At 35.4% G+C, this 18,341-nt stretch overlaps 1 protein-coding gene across 2 annotated transcripts in view; it reads left to right on the top strand.

Moving 5' to 3' along the window:
- Positions 1-16,598, top strand: part of SLC15A5 (solute carrier family 15 member 5) — an 81,690-nt gene extending 65,092 nt beyond the window's left edge. For both annotated transcript variants that reach the window (XM_038576143.1, XM_038576144.1), the window contains 2 exons: positions 11,094-11,202; positions 15,939-16,598. In XM_038576143.1, coding sequence (XP_038432071.1) covers positions 11,094-11,202; positions 15,939-16,086 — 257 coding nt within the window. In that variant the 3' untranslated portion in view covers positions 16,087-16,598. The remainder of the gene's footprint in view (positions 1-11,093; positions 11,203-15,938) is intronic.
- The last annotated feature ends 1,743 nt before the right edge of the window (positions 16,599-18,341 follow it).

The raw sequence follows: 18,341 nt of genomic DNA, 5'->3' as shown, positions 1-18,341 counted from the left end.
CAAGAGAAAGAAAAGATGGTTTAGAAGAAAAGCATTAAGATTGCCAACAGTGTTGAAGGCCAGTTGATGCTGGTAACCATGAAGAGTGATACCGAATGACCTAAAGCGTGATTTTGTCCAGTGCTATTCAGGTGTCCAATGCAGTTATGAAGCTGTCTGGTAGACTTGTAAACAGTCTAAAGACCACAAGATGGGGAAAAAGGCACAAATTCTACTCTTGAATGAAAGTAATGTGAAGTAAATCTTACATGCAATTTCCCTCCAAATATGCAAGAGAGGGTGGATATCTTTTCAAATTCTGAAATAAATCTCCATCATTAGCTAACTGAAGTTACAAATTAGAGAACAAACTGTACAAATAAGGAGATATTGGGCAAAATCAGTTCCTGTTACATCCATGATATTATTTAAACTCAGTATTTTACCATTTTAAATAGCTCCACTTTGAGGTTGACTTATAAATTCAGTTCACAAATACATATTGGGTTCCTACTATGTGCAAGCACTGGCCAGATAGTGAATTAATAATACCGGGGCTGATGTTTAATTAACAAGAAGAATCTTATAGAAATATTTGACACTCAAATTAATATCAGATATATTCATTTGACTAATGCTATTACAATTACAGTTCATAGCTAATGGCATTATCGGGCTATTATCACAAAGCATTACCTCTCTTCTAAAACTCATTTCCATGATAATTCATTGAAATCATCATGAGAACACACTATCTTGATGGGTTTTTGCCTCCCAATGCTCTTCAAGAGAATGAACTCACCCTTATGAAAAAGCCTGTTATCCCAAGTATCACCCATGCTCATTCTTTCTGCAGTTCAGGTGAACAATGCATAGTGATTTCTCTACATTTTTGAAAGACACGGTGTCCCTTCCTGAAAACAGCAACCTAACTTCATTTTATCCACAATTCCCAAAGTAAAAATGCAAATTAGAGTCTCAAAGCAGACATTGTTATGAGAGCAAGGTATCAAGCATGTGCGAATTTGGGGCCCAACCTCAGTTCACCCATCGAATCAACAAATAATTATTCTGTCTCCTTTGCATGACTTTAGGTAAACAGTTCAGCTTCTCTGTGCCTCTGTTTCCTTGTCTGTAAATTGAGGGTAATAATACGAGTACTTAGACAAACATGAAAAAGTGGGAGAAAAGCCAAAGTTAGCAGATAGTTGTTAGATATTATTTCCTTCAGATATCATGAAAATTAATGTGTTTTAAAAATTAACTCAGGTAGGAGAACTATGAATCTCAAATGAAGCATTTAAATCAGGTTACTGAAAGAAGGAAGGAAAGAAATTAACATTTATTAAGTGTCAGTTATATGCAGACTTTGCTATATGTACTTCACAAATTTATTATTTCATTAAATCTTCACAACAATTCTTTGGGGGTAAATGTTTGTAGCCCCATCACAGGTAAGAGGAAAATGAACTGAGAAAGTTATATAAGTTGCCCAAATCTTACAGCATCGATGGATTCCTGATTCCCAAATTCCTTTTGCTACACCAGGGCTTATTTCCCGTGGCACAGACGCACGTCTGTCCTGGAGAATGGCAGATATGCATTTTTAATTACTTACTTCTTCAGCAGGTAGTGAATCGAGAGGTAAAGTAAGGTATAAAACCCATTTCGGCTCTGTCTCAACAATTTTGGACATTTACTAGCTCACTAGCATTACAAAAAATAACTTTAAAAACACATCTCACAAAGTCTGAGGGGAAGTAATGGTTCGCTGTGCCCAACTATCATTTGAAGAGATTCCAAAAGGCATATTTTAATATTTTCAGAGTTCCATTACATTCAAAATAAAACAGTGTTAGCAAAAAGGGGAACTACTCAATCTCCCTCCAAAAAGACAGCAGAAATCTGCTTCTAATCAAAAGCGTTATGCTGTAGCATTTAAAATAATGCTGTGTATATTTGAGAAATTTGGTAAATCTAGGGTTTCAGCAGGGAGTAAAGGGACATATCACTGAAGTGAATGAAAATTAGGTTTCAGAATAGATTGGTTATTGTTACTCGGGATGTTATGATTTCCCAAATAATATCTTAAGACAGTTTTATACATAGCACATAACTTTTAAGTTACAGCATCCAGGCCACTATTCAATGCTTCAACTGCTGAGGAAGAGTAGGTTACAACAGAACACCAGCCGTTTCCATTGTTTTGTAATAAACCAGAAATGATTTTTAGAAGTAAGAGTTTTCCAAATGTATGCTTGATGAAGTGGTTTTAAAATATTATTTTTTGCTGTAAAGGTAATATATGATGAAATCCAAATTCTAAAAGGAGGGGTGGGGAAAGACCAACAAGATGATGGCAATTATTATTTGGGTAAAGCTTTTCCTAATATTTTTTTATTTGTGTGCATGTGTGTGTGGGTATGAGATTTTATATAGAGAGAGAAGTTCTAAACAAAATTAGGCTCTGAATATACCCTGCTGAATGCTCAATTAAAAAATTATATCAAGTTCCTACTTCTCTTCCTCTTAGAAGTATCAGGAGCAGATTTCCATGTCATTTGAAATTAAAAAAAAAAAAAAGCTCACTTTTTTTTTTTCTAGAATCCTGGAAATGGGATTATTCATTCAATTAGGATAAACATTTTAAAGACTATTAAGAAGTAAAGACAAATTGTTTTCTAAAAGGCTGCATCAATTATGCCACCATTGCAGTAGAATACTACTTGTCTTAATGTGTTAATTGCAGCCCTGAACATAATATTTGATCTTTGTTAATACGATTGACAGAATTATATTGTGTTATTACTTTAATTTGTATTTTTCAGAACAGAAAATTGAAAATTTTAATGTGATGAACTTGATCATATTTTTTGCTCATTTTTCTTTTTGTCTATTTGTCTTTTTTTCTTTTTGACTTAGCTGTTTTTTTTAACTTTAGGGATATTATCACTTAGTCAAATTTATTGCTAATATTTTCCTAGTTAACATTTTAATTTCATAGAGGAGTTTATTTTGCACAGGTTTTGTTGATACATGTAATCAGATCTATCAACCTTTTTCATTGTGACTAATATCACTGCATTTATCTATGGTTGTGGAAATTTCAGTAGTTTCATATCTTGAATATAAGATTCTCATCCATGTGGACTTTATTTATGTGTTAAGTAAACACTTATTTCCTTCAAATAACCAAATTTCACAGTGTAATTTGATATCTGTTGTGAAAAGTTAAACCATAAATATTCCGTAGCCATAGGATAAGCGGAACAGAACTAATCAGTTAATAATATATACTTTCTTATATTCTTAGTTCTTAGGAGATTCTCGGGCTCTTTGGGGGCTACCTTTCAGCTACCGCTTGGTTTTAGCTTAGTGTCACCCTCTTTTTAATTATTACACCTTTATGATATATATTACATATCAACTATTGCTAATCATACTTGTCCTTACGGTTATTCTTCATTTGTAAAAATCTTATTTCCTATGGTGTGTATTTTCAGATGGATTTTAGAATCATCTTATCAGTTTTCCCCAAATCTCATTTTTATTTTAATTAAAAAAGTAAAACTTGCTAGTTAATTAAAAAAATAAAGCTTTGATAATACGTAGTGTTCCATCTAAGTATATAACTTTTTTATTTATTCAATGTAAAAAAATTCAGTTCAATAAGATACTCTTTTCTTCATTATTATCCTGGACATTTCTTGTTGAACTTATTGTTGGCATTTTATGCTCTTTTACTTTTTTTGTTTTTGTGAACTGAAGCATCTTCCCTCATTATAACTCGCTGAGATAATTATTATTATATAGGGGGATTATTAAAATTTATGTCTGTGTCTTGCATTCAACTTCTTAAACTTTCTTAGTAAATTTATGAGAGTATTCTAGTTTATCTTTTTAAGTTCATAGCAAAATTATCTAATCTTAAATACAATTTTTCTAAAAATCCTTTTTTCCCATATTAACTCCTCTGTTTTGCGTCTTTATCAGGATGCAGCCCTATAGAGCAATGTTAATACCAGAAGACATTCACATTTTATCCTGTTTATAATCTTAATATGGATCTCTCTTATTTTTTATTAAGCATATTTTTAGGTTTATGAAGATAATGTTAAAGGATATTATTTATCATAAGAAAATCTCTTATTTCTCGTTTTCTAAGATTTAAACAAATCAGATTAGATTTTATTGAATTCTCCTTAAGTAGTTCTTGAGATCACCTCTTGATTTTCTTACTGTTCCTGATAATATAGTACATTTAATCAATGGATTTTCAATATTAAATAAACAATACTTGTCAGAAGCAGTAGTTGATGATCCTTTTGCTAATGCTCTGGAAAGATCCAGAGGAAAGATTCATTTCTTCCATGAAAATTAAAAGATGCATTCAGGATGTAATGTCTCTTTTGAAGATAATTGTAACTTTTCCCCACTGTTTCTTGCCAGTAAGATTTTTTTCTCTTTTTGGCTCGATTTGGACAATTAGGGTTTTCCTAGATAATCATCCCATTTCCATATTTTTCTTAAGTATTATTTTTTTCTACTGAAGTATAATTAACATACAGTGTCATAACATATATTATAACGAATATATTATTTCAGGTGTACAATATAGTGATTCAACAATTCTCTACATTACTCATCCTCTTTACCTATCTCACCCAACCCTCCACCTCCCCTCTGCTCATCACAGTTTGTTCTTTATAGTTAAGAGTCTGTTTTTTAGTTTGTCTCTTTTTTCCTTATTCATTTGTTTTGTTTCTTAAATTCCACATATGAGTGAAATATTATACTATTTATATTTCTTGGACTGACATTTCACTTAGCATTAGATCCCCTAGATGTACTCATGTTGTTACAGATGGTAACATTTCATTCTTTTTAATGGCTGAGTAACATTACATTTTTATTTATATTTATATATATATATATATATATATATATATATATATTTGTATACACCACATTGTCTTTATTCCGTAAGATTTTTGACACTTTATTTTTTTTCCTTTAACTTTCCTTATATTTGTTTTGTTTTTTAGCGCTTTTTTTGGGCTGAATGTTTAGTGCATTTACTTTTTCCTTAAAAACGAAAACACATGTGCCTTTAAATGTACCTCTGAATAGAATTTACATCTCTATCCCTAAAGTTGTAAATGTGATTTCTTCATTTTCTTCATTTTCAAATACTTTGTGGTTGCAGGTTCCATTTTCATTTTGACCAACTAATTATTTAGGAGCAGTAATTTTTTAAGAGCAGTATCTTTAATTTCTAGGAGATTTGGTTTGCTATTGGTGTTATTAAAACTTCTACAAGAGAGGAATTTTTTTTTACTAAACAGTATTTTAATCTTTACTAAATTCTTATCAATGGCATTATTCTAATTCTTTATATTATTTCTTTTTTTGCCTAGTCTATCAAAAATTGACCAATATGTGATATAATCATTCACAAGAATTGTTGATCTACCTGTTTTTATCCTGTTTCCAACAGACTTGTTATGTTTTTATTACTTAAGGGATGTACATTGACATATCTTTAATTTGAACTGTGCCTTTTATAAATATAAAAAGATCCTTAGTGTCCCTTTGTCATGATTTTTCCTTTTCCTCTGCCTTATAATTTCCTAAATTATTATTATTATTTTAACTTTTGTCAATTTGTGTTAGGAGTGTTTTTTGTAAGCAACAGTTGTGATGTATATTATAGTTGCTTTTTCTTCTATATATTGGCCTTTTTTGCATTTAGTCATCCTCAAAATAAGAGATTTGCTGAGAGGCAGTACTTGCCAACTAAGAATATGTGTAGGTTCCCTTAGCGTCTGTCACTTTCCAAATTTTTAGTAAAGTGCTCTGCAAAAGTGCACCCATTAAAACCCATGTTACTATGAGGCAGACTGCTGGGCCAGAGTGAGAATTTTACACCATTTTCTGGTTGTCCAACAATCTGATCAAATGATGTGATGGTCAACTGGTCTCAAGCATACATGGAGTGCTCCCTAAAAATTACATTCATCTCTATTCTTCTCATTGGGAGCTATGCTATCTGAATTCAGTGCCCCTTGACTGTCATGCTCCCACTACTTCCTGTCTTAAGGTTTAAGGAGACATACTCCCTGATATAGTCTAGAAGCAGAGGTACTTGGTGCTGGCTACTGACTAGAATGGAATACAGAATTACTATTTCTCCTCAAAACAGTAATTATACATTATAGCAACAGCAGCTACCAATATTCTGTTTAGAACTGACCTTGACTTCTGTGTGGGGGCATGTTCTGATCTACCTCCTATTCACCTGTTTGGTGTGGGAGGGATCCTCAACCTAAATAGGATATGGTGGTTGAAAACATGGCACCTGGCACTGGAACGATGGACTGACTGCAGGTTATTAGTCACATACACTTACGGCCCAGGGGAGGAGAAGGTGACATGCAGGGCTATATGGGGTCTGCACTTGGAAGTAAACAAGGGTCTGTGGAAGCAGGTTTGCTAGTAACAACACAGTGAGGCAACTGTTGGGTCCAGCAGGATGATGTGATTGCCTATTTGAATAATATTGAAGGCTGGTAAGGATGCAAAAGCTTTAGGATGAAGACCAGTAGCAGGCAGCTTGTCTGACTAATAGGGAAGCTAGCCAGGTGGGGAGGACTTCCCACTGGGTGAGGAGTGTATCTGAAAGAGCAGAAAAATATGTGATTAGTCTTTTGGGGCCCTGTTGGACTCCAAGACATAAGGCCAGCACATGACATTTCGAGCCTTACAATGCAAAGCATAATATAGGACAAGAAGAAAGCCTATTTCTCTTTCATATTAGCAACTTTGTGCTGTTCATAGTAACATAAGTCTATTAGCATCAATGGGGGCTTTCGTAGTGCTATTGTAAGAAGATGAGGGTTCTACTGAGCAATGCCTCAATTTACCTCTCTGTGCTTTCGCTCTTAATCTGTAAAATACAAGAATTAATGTAGGTAATTCCATAGTCCTTTTGTCTCTAAAATGGCCATGATAATTTAAAATAAACAGAAACATTTTACTTAGTATTTATAAGGCCTAATATTCCAGAGTAATTATCGGTTTGCATGTCTCCCCTACTAATCTATGAGCTCCTTTTCTTAAGCAACTTGGAATGCCCATTTGCTGGTACATGAAAACTTCTTAACTAATGATTTTCAAATGAACAAATAAATCTAACTGAACAAGAAATATTTGGAGGACTTCTGAGGCTTGCAAAATATTTTGTGAATGTTCTATTGCTCGTTACTAACCACACTGGTTATACTATTAGAATACTTAACTAGGGTCCACTGTGAGCATTAACATATGGCACTCACTGTCCCTGACTGTTTATGTGGTACACTTCTTCTCCTGTTGTTAACCTTCCTACCTACCCAAGCTAAGATCTGGAGAAGTTTAGTTCATCCCATTCTAGAGCTAAAGTCTTCTCTTTGTCTCCTTTTGCAAGGATGCCCCAGATTTCAATCAGCTACTGGAAATGTCAGATGAAAAATGGCACAAATGTGAATTACGACAATAAAAGTTTATAAGCTACTAAAATAAAGTTATAGTACCTAAGAGCTGAGTCAACTGACAATGTTAAATGGAACATTTTACAACCAGTCCTGGGATAATGATAAAAAAAAAAAAAAAGGTACATGAAGAACATGAAGAAATATCTGACAGGAAATGGGCCCAAGATCAAGCTCAAGCTACATGATTTTGTATGAGCTACTTCTAAAGTGTGTGTGGGGATTGATAATCTAAAGTTTATGGAGCGCCACCTCTGTATCCAACCCTGACGTCTATTATCTCCTTTACTTCTCATAACAGCTCAGTGAGAAAGGTGGTGTCATTTTAGAGAGGAGAAATCAAGGCTAAAGTGGTCCAATTGGGCAAATGCCTCTAAACAAAACTAGTAAATAATAGAGACAATATTTGACTTCAGAAGTCTCTCTGCTGGGGATCCCTGGGTGGCTCAGCGGTTTAGCAGCACCTTCAGCTTGGGGTTTGATCCTGGAGTCCCGGGATCGAGTCCCACGTCAGGCTCCTGGCATGGAGCCTGCTTCTCCCTCCTTCTGTCTCTGCCTCTCTCTCTCTCTCTCTCTCTCTCTGTCTATCATGAATAAATAAATCTTTAAAAAAAAAGCCTCTCTGCCTCCACAGTTGATGCTTTCTCTGTCTTTTCATACTCAAAGCTATCTCTTTACATAGACTGATCATCTCTGTAGAAATCAAACAAATTTTAGGTTTCATGAAGTATCTCTCTCTGTCCAACTCAATGCTGGGGTATACTCCATACTATCAATTCAGGTGATCATTCTTACCATGGAGCTTACCACGGAAATTAGCTACATAGGGAACATAAAAATTATAGCTAAGCAAAAGCAAAAATATGGGACTAGCATGAAGATTGGCCTTATGAAGGAAGCTGAACACTAAAAATGATATTCAGGCTGGACTATAGAAATGTTCTCAGGAGTTTGAATAAGTGATGTGGCAATCTTTCATTTTATTTTTTAAATAACACCCCTCACAATATGTTTTGTGTTGCTCATAAATTCCAGCTGCCTTTCCCTAACCTTCCTGGCACAACATCCTCCAGTCACCCCTCATGCCCATAATTCCAAGTCATGGCGCTTTTCACCTGTGCCCCTCACATGTTCTCCAGTGGCAAATAGATACAAAAATACTGGCCTGCGCAGGGGGAGCTGGTGCCATATCCCAATGGGCTGGTATTTGCTGCAATTGCACAATGTTTTAGAAATATTATGTTTTACCTTTAAAGATCTTACAAAATTTACATTCTTCTTCCTCATCTGATTTTGTTATAATATAAAGATAGCCTTTTCAATTACTTATTATGGACCAAAACTCATGCTCCAAGAAAAATTAATGTCATGGTAATTCTGAGGCTTCGTGTACTCTGTACAAACTCCTCTTACTCCAGCCAGAGAAACACAGTGATAAAATGGTCTAATCGCATCACATGCAAGGTGCTGATGTGAAATGAAAAGGACAGAAATATGATTGGGATATTAATTCAAGAGAAATAAGGTAATAGTACTGTTTGAATAAGCTTAGCAAGGTGAGTTAGCTCTTCCTGAAAATATGTGTGATGTTATCTTGCCTTAACTTCCACCCCAACTCCTTTCATTCAAATACAATCAAATGTTTAGTTTCTACACACATACACACACCCACTTACCATACACACACACACACACACACACGCACACACAGAGCTACCTAGACCCAACAGACAAACACAAAGGGAAACGTTCTGTGAATGTACTCCTATCAGATGAATGCATTATGTCAATATAGCAATCACGCCATTCATTTCTATTGTAATGGGACACAAATTAATAAAATGGGGGAAGCTACCACATAGCTTTAAGCTCAATACTAGATTTTAATTATGGGTCCAAGACACAAGCTAATCTTTATGGTTGGTCCATAATAATAGTCGTTGTTAAGTGACAGAAGAGAAACAGCTTTAGACGAGAAGTGGCACAATGAATCACAGCTGTCATACTTATGTACTTGCTGACTACTAACCCTGAACAGAGCATTTAATTCAAATCTCATTTAAAAGTGTGCACTGTCAAGGAAGAGGCCAAGAACCATTGCCTAGTTCAGGAAGTAACTCACATCCCATGTACCAAAGGTAGCCCTGAAGATCAAGTCGATGGGCACATAGCCTGATTACTCTGGTACCACACCCCCCTTCACAACCACTCTAGGAGCTTCTCCTGTAACAAAGCAAGAAAATGCCAAACCCTTGGCATCTGACTGCTCAAATAAGATCAATTCTTTTTCTCAAAATGCATAACTTTTGGGGGCAATATTCTACCCATTCAGAATTGCAATTGAATTTAAGTTCTCTCCGTAAAGATAGAGTTTGCCTTTTGAGCAATCTTTTTAACATTCAGTTATACTCAGTATCTATAATATATTTGCTAATGCTAAGATCCCATTGCTGTTCTAAGATTATTGCACAAAGGGGATCCTGTGTGGCTCAGTAGTTTAGCGCCTGCCTTCGGCCCAGGGTGTGATCCTGGAGACCCGGAATCGAGTCCCACGTCAGGCTCCCTACATGGAACCTGCTTCTTCCTCTGCCTGTGTCTCTGCCTCTGTGTGTGTGTGTGTGTGTGTGTGTGTGTGTGTGTGTGTGTGTCTCATGAATAAATAAAATATTTTTAATAAAGATTACTGCATAAAAAAGTGTTGTATATATAATACATTATTTCATATAATGTAATAAATAATAATATCTCAAACTCACTGTAGGAAAGTTGAATGTGTGTAGAAATATAGATGATATGCATAGATACAGATTTGGATATGGAAAAAGAGAGAGAATCATAGCAAAGATTCAAAGCAAAAGTTAAAATTTAGCAGCAAAATAAAGCCAATTACCTGGAATCCTAAGTAGTTTCATGTATACTCACTATTACTCACATAATAGTTTTGTATATAGCAGTTTGACATGATATGGAAGTGGGGGTATGTTATTTAGAAGTATTAATTTGAAGGCATTACTTATCAGGTCAAAAAATATTTTCATGTCAACCAGAGATTGCCAGTAATTTGACAATTAGGGTCTGTGATATTATAATGAGGGGACACTGGATTTAAGTTGTCAAAATAATTAACATCTGGTATCTATGTGTATTATGTCATTAACTTTACAATTAGAATATGCAACAGACTTTCTATTGTGGTAAATAGTTTTCATTCATTCAATACATATTTACTGAACAATTCCTACATGTCAGGCACTGTTCTAGATACTAGGTTTATAAGGATGAATGAGATATATACATGGTCCTGGTAAATCAGCGTAATCAGGGTTACTCTTATAGCCCAGTTCTTCTGAACCTATATTATGTTATGCAAAATCAGCCGTTTTGACTTTCAAAATATTTGGGGTGTTTTGTCACTTTATCATTAACTACAGAATTAAATGAATTTTGACAATGAGTTTCAAATGAGCTTTTTTGCTTTGTAGATATTATTGAAGCAAATAAATCTCTGTGAATAGTGGAACGATAAAACATTCACAGAAACTTATAACTCTGCAGTTGAATAACAATTACATTTGTTCCAAACAGGCAATTGGTTTCCAAACACATTAAACAAAGGCAATTTAGAAAGCTTCTTCTTCTTTTTGGCATCATTAACGTTGTTGAACGTCCTGGGATTCTGGAGTGTTTCACAAAGGTAAGTGTGTGGTAAGATGAGCAATTTCTGAGTCCATGAAATATTGATCTGGGAACCATCACTGAGCCAACGGGAATCCTGTATGCCATGACTGGACAAATTAGCATATTAGAGAAATTTAACAGATTACTCAGAGCAAGAAATTTCAATTTACACTTCACTTTTTCCATTGATCCTTATAATAAAGTTGTGCTTTACTCTAATCTAAAACATGTTCTGAAGAAAGATATTTTTTCTCCACTCTATAGTACTATTTTAGAATTAGAAATAACCATATTGATAATAAGAATGAATGAGTCATTATCATTAAAAGCAAATATCATTAAACAAATAGCTAGAAATCTAATGATGCTTAAGATTTGGATTCCATTCAGGCCTTTAAATCAGCAGTGACCATTTCAAGGTCAATAACAAACTGCAAAATCATTTAGTCAGTCACCTGAGACCATTCAGTGGCTTAATATGTATCATCTACCATCCATCCATCGCCATACCACCTCTCTCTCTCTCACTGACATATTCTTGGATAGCTGTGTACTTTTGAGTAAATTGTGTAACCTCTCTGAGCCTCTGTTTTTATACTTCTAAAATAAAATCAAGAATGCCAACATCTTGTTGGGTTTAGGGCTTTAGGGATATGAATTTTGGTAGAGGACTGAGCATAATGTCTGTCACATTGTCGACACTACAGAGATCTTTATTTGTCTCATTTCCCTCCATTCACTTGTCTTTTTAGTCATATTTTATCCCATGATTGTCCCTTATCCCTTGCCTAAATCATTCATTTACTCATTAAATAAATCTCTGTTGGAACACCAGTCATGTGATGGGTACTGAAGAAAATTAGAAGAACACAAAGTAAGTAAGTCAATAGATGTTTAGTGCTCCTGTGCTTCTATTCTCATAGAGCTTATGGTCCAGTATAGGAGAGAGGCACTTAAATCCTATACAAGGCAGAATTATGATAAAAATCAGAAGTCCTAATGGTTCCCTGAATCTTTAAATTTCTTACCTTCCAAATGTGTGTTAATAAATTAACCCTTCACAATGTATAGTTTCTCTAAAATACCTATCTCAGTCTTGGATTAAAAACAAAATTAGAATATCAGAGAGTCTTACAGAAGAATCCAACAGAGGGGCACTTGGGTGGCTCAGTGGTTGAGCATCTGTCTTTGGCTCAGGTAATGATCCTGGGGTCCTGGGGTGGAGTCCTGCATCAAGCTCCCTGTGGGGAGCCTGCTTCTCTCTCTGCCTCTGTCTCTGCCTCTCTCTGTGTGTCTCTCATGAATAAATAAATAAATAAAAATCTTAAAAAAAAAAAAGAGAATCCAACAGAAACATCCTCAGCTTTGCAGCAAAATAAAGTCATCAATGAAAACTGAAGGTGAAGGCAAAGCTGCTTTCCCTTCCAGACACCTAAGTGGTGCCCATATGCCAATGCTCATAAACCTTCAGTTTCTCAACTTTTATTTTTCCTCCCCCTGTAAGATCTGACCTTTGTCTTTTCATAAAGTAGTTTAAAAGGTGATCTTTCAAATTAGCCCAGGTAAATCCAGTTCCACGACTTAGCTGTACAAACGTCAGCAAGGTATTTAACCTTGCTAAGCCCATTTCTTCATTTGTAAAATGAAATAATAAGAATAGTAATTGTGCCATAAAGTTGTGGGAGTGAGAAAATGTTCAAAAATCTTAGCTAGAGTAATAACAATGCCCTCAGACTTTGTCTCATGACCCCTGCTTCCTCCTTTTTAATTCTGCTTCTAGACTCATGCAGAGGTGTGGCCAACATGACCAAAATTATGGGCTGAATTCATAGAAGAACTAGCACTGGAACCAGAATCTATTAGCTCAGGGATTTACTCATTCATTCATTCATTCATTCATTCAACGAATATACTAAGCATTGTTCCAGGCACTAGAAAAAATAGAACTGAAGAAGGCAAACTACCAGTCTACATGGAGCTAATATCTAGTGCTCAAATTGAATTATTTGTGATTCTTTCTCTGCGATTGTCAGACATGTAAATTAGTATAAAGTAGTGAAATATGGTGGAGTGGGGTACAGAGAAGGAGGCAGGTAAGGCTAAACTTGTACAGAGCATGAAATATTAGAGGAACCAAAGGTAAGAAGGGACTAAGTGATAACAGAAGATTTATTTAGAAATAAATCTGATTCTTAGCATATCTTCTCTATTTCCCTATATCTTTTTTCCTCCTTTTTCTGTATACTTTTTGAGGAAATGGGGAAAAAAAGAGAGAAAGGTTAAAACAAAGCAGGGAGGAAGGAAATTAATTGTCCAAGTGTTGCGCACGCCTATATCTTGTGCCGCATGTGAGACAAATAACATTTACTCTCCAGCCCCTCCTGTTACCTAAATCTTACCACTTTATAAATAATAAAACTAAAGTGAAAACCTAGGTAAATAAATTGACTAGGTTAACACACCTAGGATTAAAACCCAAGTATGTTTGTTTATAAACACTTTCTCCCATAGTGTGCTAAGTGTCATAGTAGAACCCTCTATCTACTCTGTGGCAATCCTTTGACTCTGGTGGGTAGGAAAGAAACCAGTCCCTTCAGTTAAAGTAACCATACCACCATCACCTGTTGATCAGCATAGGGAAAGAATGGATGTCACATATCAGAAGAAAAAAGAGTCTGGAAAACTTGCCAGTAAAGATCAAGCATCTAAAACTAATGACAGTGCAGAGGCACACATTACTTTGGGTGTCTATTGTCCATTGGGGTGGGATGGGTCAAGCCAGAAGTCAGGCAAGAAATCATATGGAACTTACAGTAAGTAGTAGGACATCATGTCTCTGGTGAGGAGTGAATGATTCTGATTTATTTCTATCCTGATTGTGACTATCAAACACTTAACAAACAATAAGTATGTAAAGAAACAGGAGAAAATATAGATACTCTAGGGAGAGTATTATTGAAACATATTTAGGAATCAGAAAGTACTTGATTGCAATAAACATCGAGTCACAATCCAATTTTTACCAAACCCAGCCATGTTCAGAGCCAGATAATGGCAGCAAATCTATCAAGAACAGGACAATCCCAAGTCATTCTTGTCCCTAAGATTTTGAGAACAGTATGTTAATTATGAAACAGCATATTCACCAATAAATAGGTGGCCCTAGACCTGTGTTGGCACCCAAGGGTGCCCCCATCACGGAGTTTTATGTTAGTGTGATACAATCCTTGCATAAGTCCTAGAAACAAGTAAATCTTGTCAGGGTCATTGGGATATCACCTAACTCAGTATAGTTAGGAATTATCTATGAATATTAGGTCAGACTTACTTTTCATTTGTACAAAACAAAAACAAATGAAAAAACCACCCCAAAACATGACACAGCCCTCTGCCACTGTCTGTATTAGAGTCCTCCTCCATCAAATCTGAAATAGGCTAAAGGTAACATGTCATACCTGAGGGTGTCCAGGTTGGAGATGAAGAAAGTAGATAGATAAAGTGTCTCTCCCTAGCTGAAAAGCATGACAAAAACATCACTATAGTGCTGAATATAAATATGTATCCCATATTAACTGCTAAAATAAAGATACCACAGATGTTTTAGGGAGGGAGAGCAAAGGGTATTTGTTTTTATAACATCGCCGCTGTTCCCCCAATGTTGTAAATACATCTTAAAGTTGATACCACCACACTAATTTTGCCAATGATACCAGTAATCTTTTGTGCATAACTCATAACAATTATTGAAAGAGACATAAATCAGAGACAAAAGACTAGTTATTCAAATACATTCTTCTCTTGCAGTTTCTTTTAACAATATATTGAGAGGGGAAAAGAAGGCCTAATGGACTTTGGAAAACTTCACACATCAGAAGTAGATGTCTGTCCCCAGAGGCCTACATGTATTTGATAAGATTGGACTTATCGCCCATATTCATTTGTTCAACCAGTATTTGTGAACATCTGCTGTGTTCAAGGTCCTGGGGACATAGCAGTGAATAAAGCAGTCTGAAGGTCAAGTCCTCCTGAAGCTTACTCAAAGGTGTTTAAGAAAATAATGTGTCTTTAGACATAGTATACCATAGAACCAAAAGGCCAAGATTCTGAATAAGAACTTGATTCCAAACCAAGGCTCACATGAGCCCCGAGGAACTTATTTAAACTTTTAGAATTTCAGTTTCCCTATCTGTGAAATGGGGATAGAAATATCATCCTTCCGGGCTTATAATGAGAATTCAATAAGGTCGAATGGGTATAGTGCCTTAGCATGGTGGCTGGCACTTCAAAAGACACTGAGGAAAACCAGGCATTCCTCGGGTCAGGAGTGAAGGGTACACATTCTAGAAATGTATTCATGGATTTCTTCTTTGACAGTGGTGCTTTTCACATAGGTTCAAGACCGAATTTACAAATCCTCCACGCATCTGATGAAGCTTTCATGAGTCCTGGCCTCCAGGAACATTGTTGAGTTGATAGGGTTTCAGACTTTCCAAGTCTCTTGCTGTCAGACCATTGCAGATTGTAAAAGAGCGCCATCTAAAGGCCCTTATGAGAAACCTTAATACGTCCTAAAACTCCTTTTGTCGCTTTATAAAGACTGTTTTGGTGAGCAGGGCTCTTAAATAATCATCACTGTTGTGCCAGTATCTATGGGCCATAATAAAAAGTAGACAAGCACAGGAAGAAAGCAAATGATTTATCAAGTCATCTACATCTGGTCCTAAAAAAAAAGCTTTCTTTCTTTCTTTTTAGGTATTGTAATCTAAATCATTTTAATGCCCAGAACATCAGTGGATGTAATCTTGAAGAAACACTTCTCCTCCATGAAAAGTCTCTGAAATTTTATGGCAGTACACAGGAAGTTTCTTCGAGTATTGATCTTTGGGAGACAGCCCTATGAAACTATATTTGACTCTACCTGTCTTATGAGCAAAGTATTCATTGTTTTCTAGAGCTGAACATCTTATGCATTTTAGTTTAAGAACTAATATGTATGGGAGTGACTTTATGAATATGATCTGCGTACTTTATTTATAAAGACCAATCATAACTCCTTTAGTGAACTATTATGCCTTTTACATTAACACATTATACATTACAATAAAGTAATTTCAAAGTCTGTCAGTACTCCAACAAAATGACAATTCCATATACATTACAATATTTTGCAACTTTTTACAATAATGGTTCAGCCACTAAAAGCAATATAAATTATATTTGTTAGCTTTAATGTACTAATAGAATCAAAATAATCATATGTTAACATTATTCCTTTCTACATGTCTATTGAGCACTTATTACATGCCAGGCCTTGTGATCATGTACTGTATATGTCTGACTAAATAATAAATCTATATGTTATTTCATATAAATCCATATGTATGTATCTAATCTTGATGTTACACTATCAAGATATGAAGTAAGGAAATTTTCTCTGAATTGAAAAGCAATGTTAACTAAAATAGAGGTCCTTAACAAAGAAAGAATATTCACATACTGAAGGAAATATAAAATAAAGGTAAATGATGGAATGATTTAAAGGAAAAAGGAAAATTGAAGAAGGTAGAATGAGTGTTGAGAGGGTAAGTGATAAATCAAATAGAGAAGATTAAAGCAATTCCCTAACCCCAATGACATCTTTTGGTGTCCAGTGCTACCAATTTAGACACATCTACAAAATCATCTTCCAAAAGATATTCTTCCTGTATAAACAAAGCAATGTGGAAACTCATATTAAAAATAATGAACTGGGGCACCTAAGGCATCTGACTCTTGGTTTTGGCTCAGATCATGGTCTCAAGGTCACAAGATCAAGTCCCACATCAGGCTCCGCATTGAGTGTAGAGTCTGCTTAAGATTCTCTCTCTCTCCCTCAGACCCTCCCCAACTCCCTGTCCCTCCCACTGTAAAAGAATAAAATAGAATAAATAATAATAATAAACTAACATAAAATAAAATTAATGCCCCGTGCCTTTGTAGTAGTGCTTGTTAAAGTTTGGTTGAGGGTCACCTACTTTAGGAGAATCTTTCTGGTCCCTATCAAAGACTACTTTAACCCAACTCTTTTTCCAGGAACAGTGGTTTTAACAAATACACCTGAATCATTCCAGTGCTCCCTAAAGTATAAGCACCACTGCTTTCTAGGACAATTCACAGTGGATAGGATAGGTGGGTTTATCAGCAATTGCAAATGGTTCTGCAATTAAGCTCCTCCCCTGTGAAGGCCTAAAATATTTTAGAACTATAGAATAAAAGATTTATTCATCTTGATTAGATATGATATGCATTTTTAATTGCAAAAGAGCAGCTGTAAAGCACCAGGTGTTTCTCTTACTCAAACGATTTTTTGTTTCCTTATTTGTTTTGAGGACAAAAAGACTAGCTCTTGCACACATGAATTCTTACCCTGTAACTTTTCCAAATCTTTCTCTTTTTTGTATTTGTTCTCTGACAAAATAGCAAGGCCAACCCCTGGATATGTCTTGGAGGTTTTCTTTGCTGCAAAAGGTTAAATGCCACGTTTGCAATTTGGGTTTAATGAACACCCAAAATATCAAGAAACCTTTAAACACCTCACCTTAGTACAAGTGAGAAGCTCTGGCAGTCTCTCTCACCACTAGAAAAAGGGTCTGTTTTATTTTGTTGTTGTGTGTGTGTTTTTTAAATTTGCCTTCATCTCCCTAATTTCTACATCAGAATAGAAAAAAGTGCTCATTATGCTTTCACTCGTCCTTAGAGATGAAAAGAGATCTACAGAATTATAAAGTTGACCCAAAGCAAACACCAAAAGAGCTTAGAATTCTCACATTGGGGTTGACACTTGTGATTAGCTAAATTGCAGTAACTACACATGCCTCCATTCGGAACAGGATGCATTCACACTGCAGTTTCTTCTCTAGAGCCTAGCAACATTATCATTGAGCACCTGGAATAGTTTAGGCATTAAGTGTAATTGGTTTTGCTTTACATAAATCTGTAGCTTTGTAAATAAGCGGAGCATTTCAGCTTCTATATAACACCAATTAACTTAAAGGGATGTGTTGTTTGCAGAAGCCTGCTGGGTCTCTACTGTATTTCTCGGGTAATATGCTCAGTGGCGGGCAAAGTTCTGTGTCCCTGCACTGTTCCAATTCCTCCCAGGCACTCGGTGCCAAG

The sequence above is a fragment of the Canis lupus genome, chromosome 27 (assembly GCF_011100685.1).
Source record: "Canis lupus familiaris isolate Mischka breed German Shepherd chromosome 27, alternate assembly UU_Cfam_GSD_1.0, whole genome shotgun sequence".
NCBI lineage: Eukaryota > Metazoa > Chordata > Mammalia > Carnivora > Canidae > Canis > Canis lupus.
Note: the sequence above shows the minus strand (reverse complement) of the source record. Positions and strands in the feature narration are given on the sequence as shown.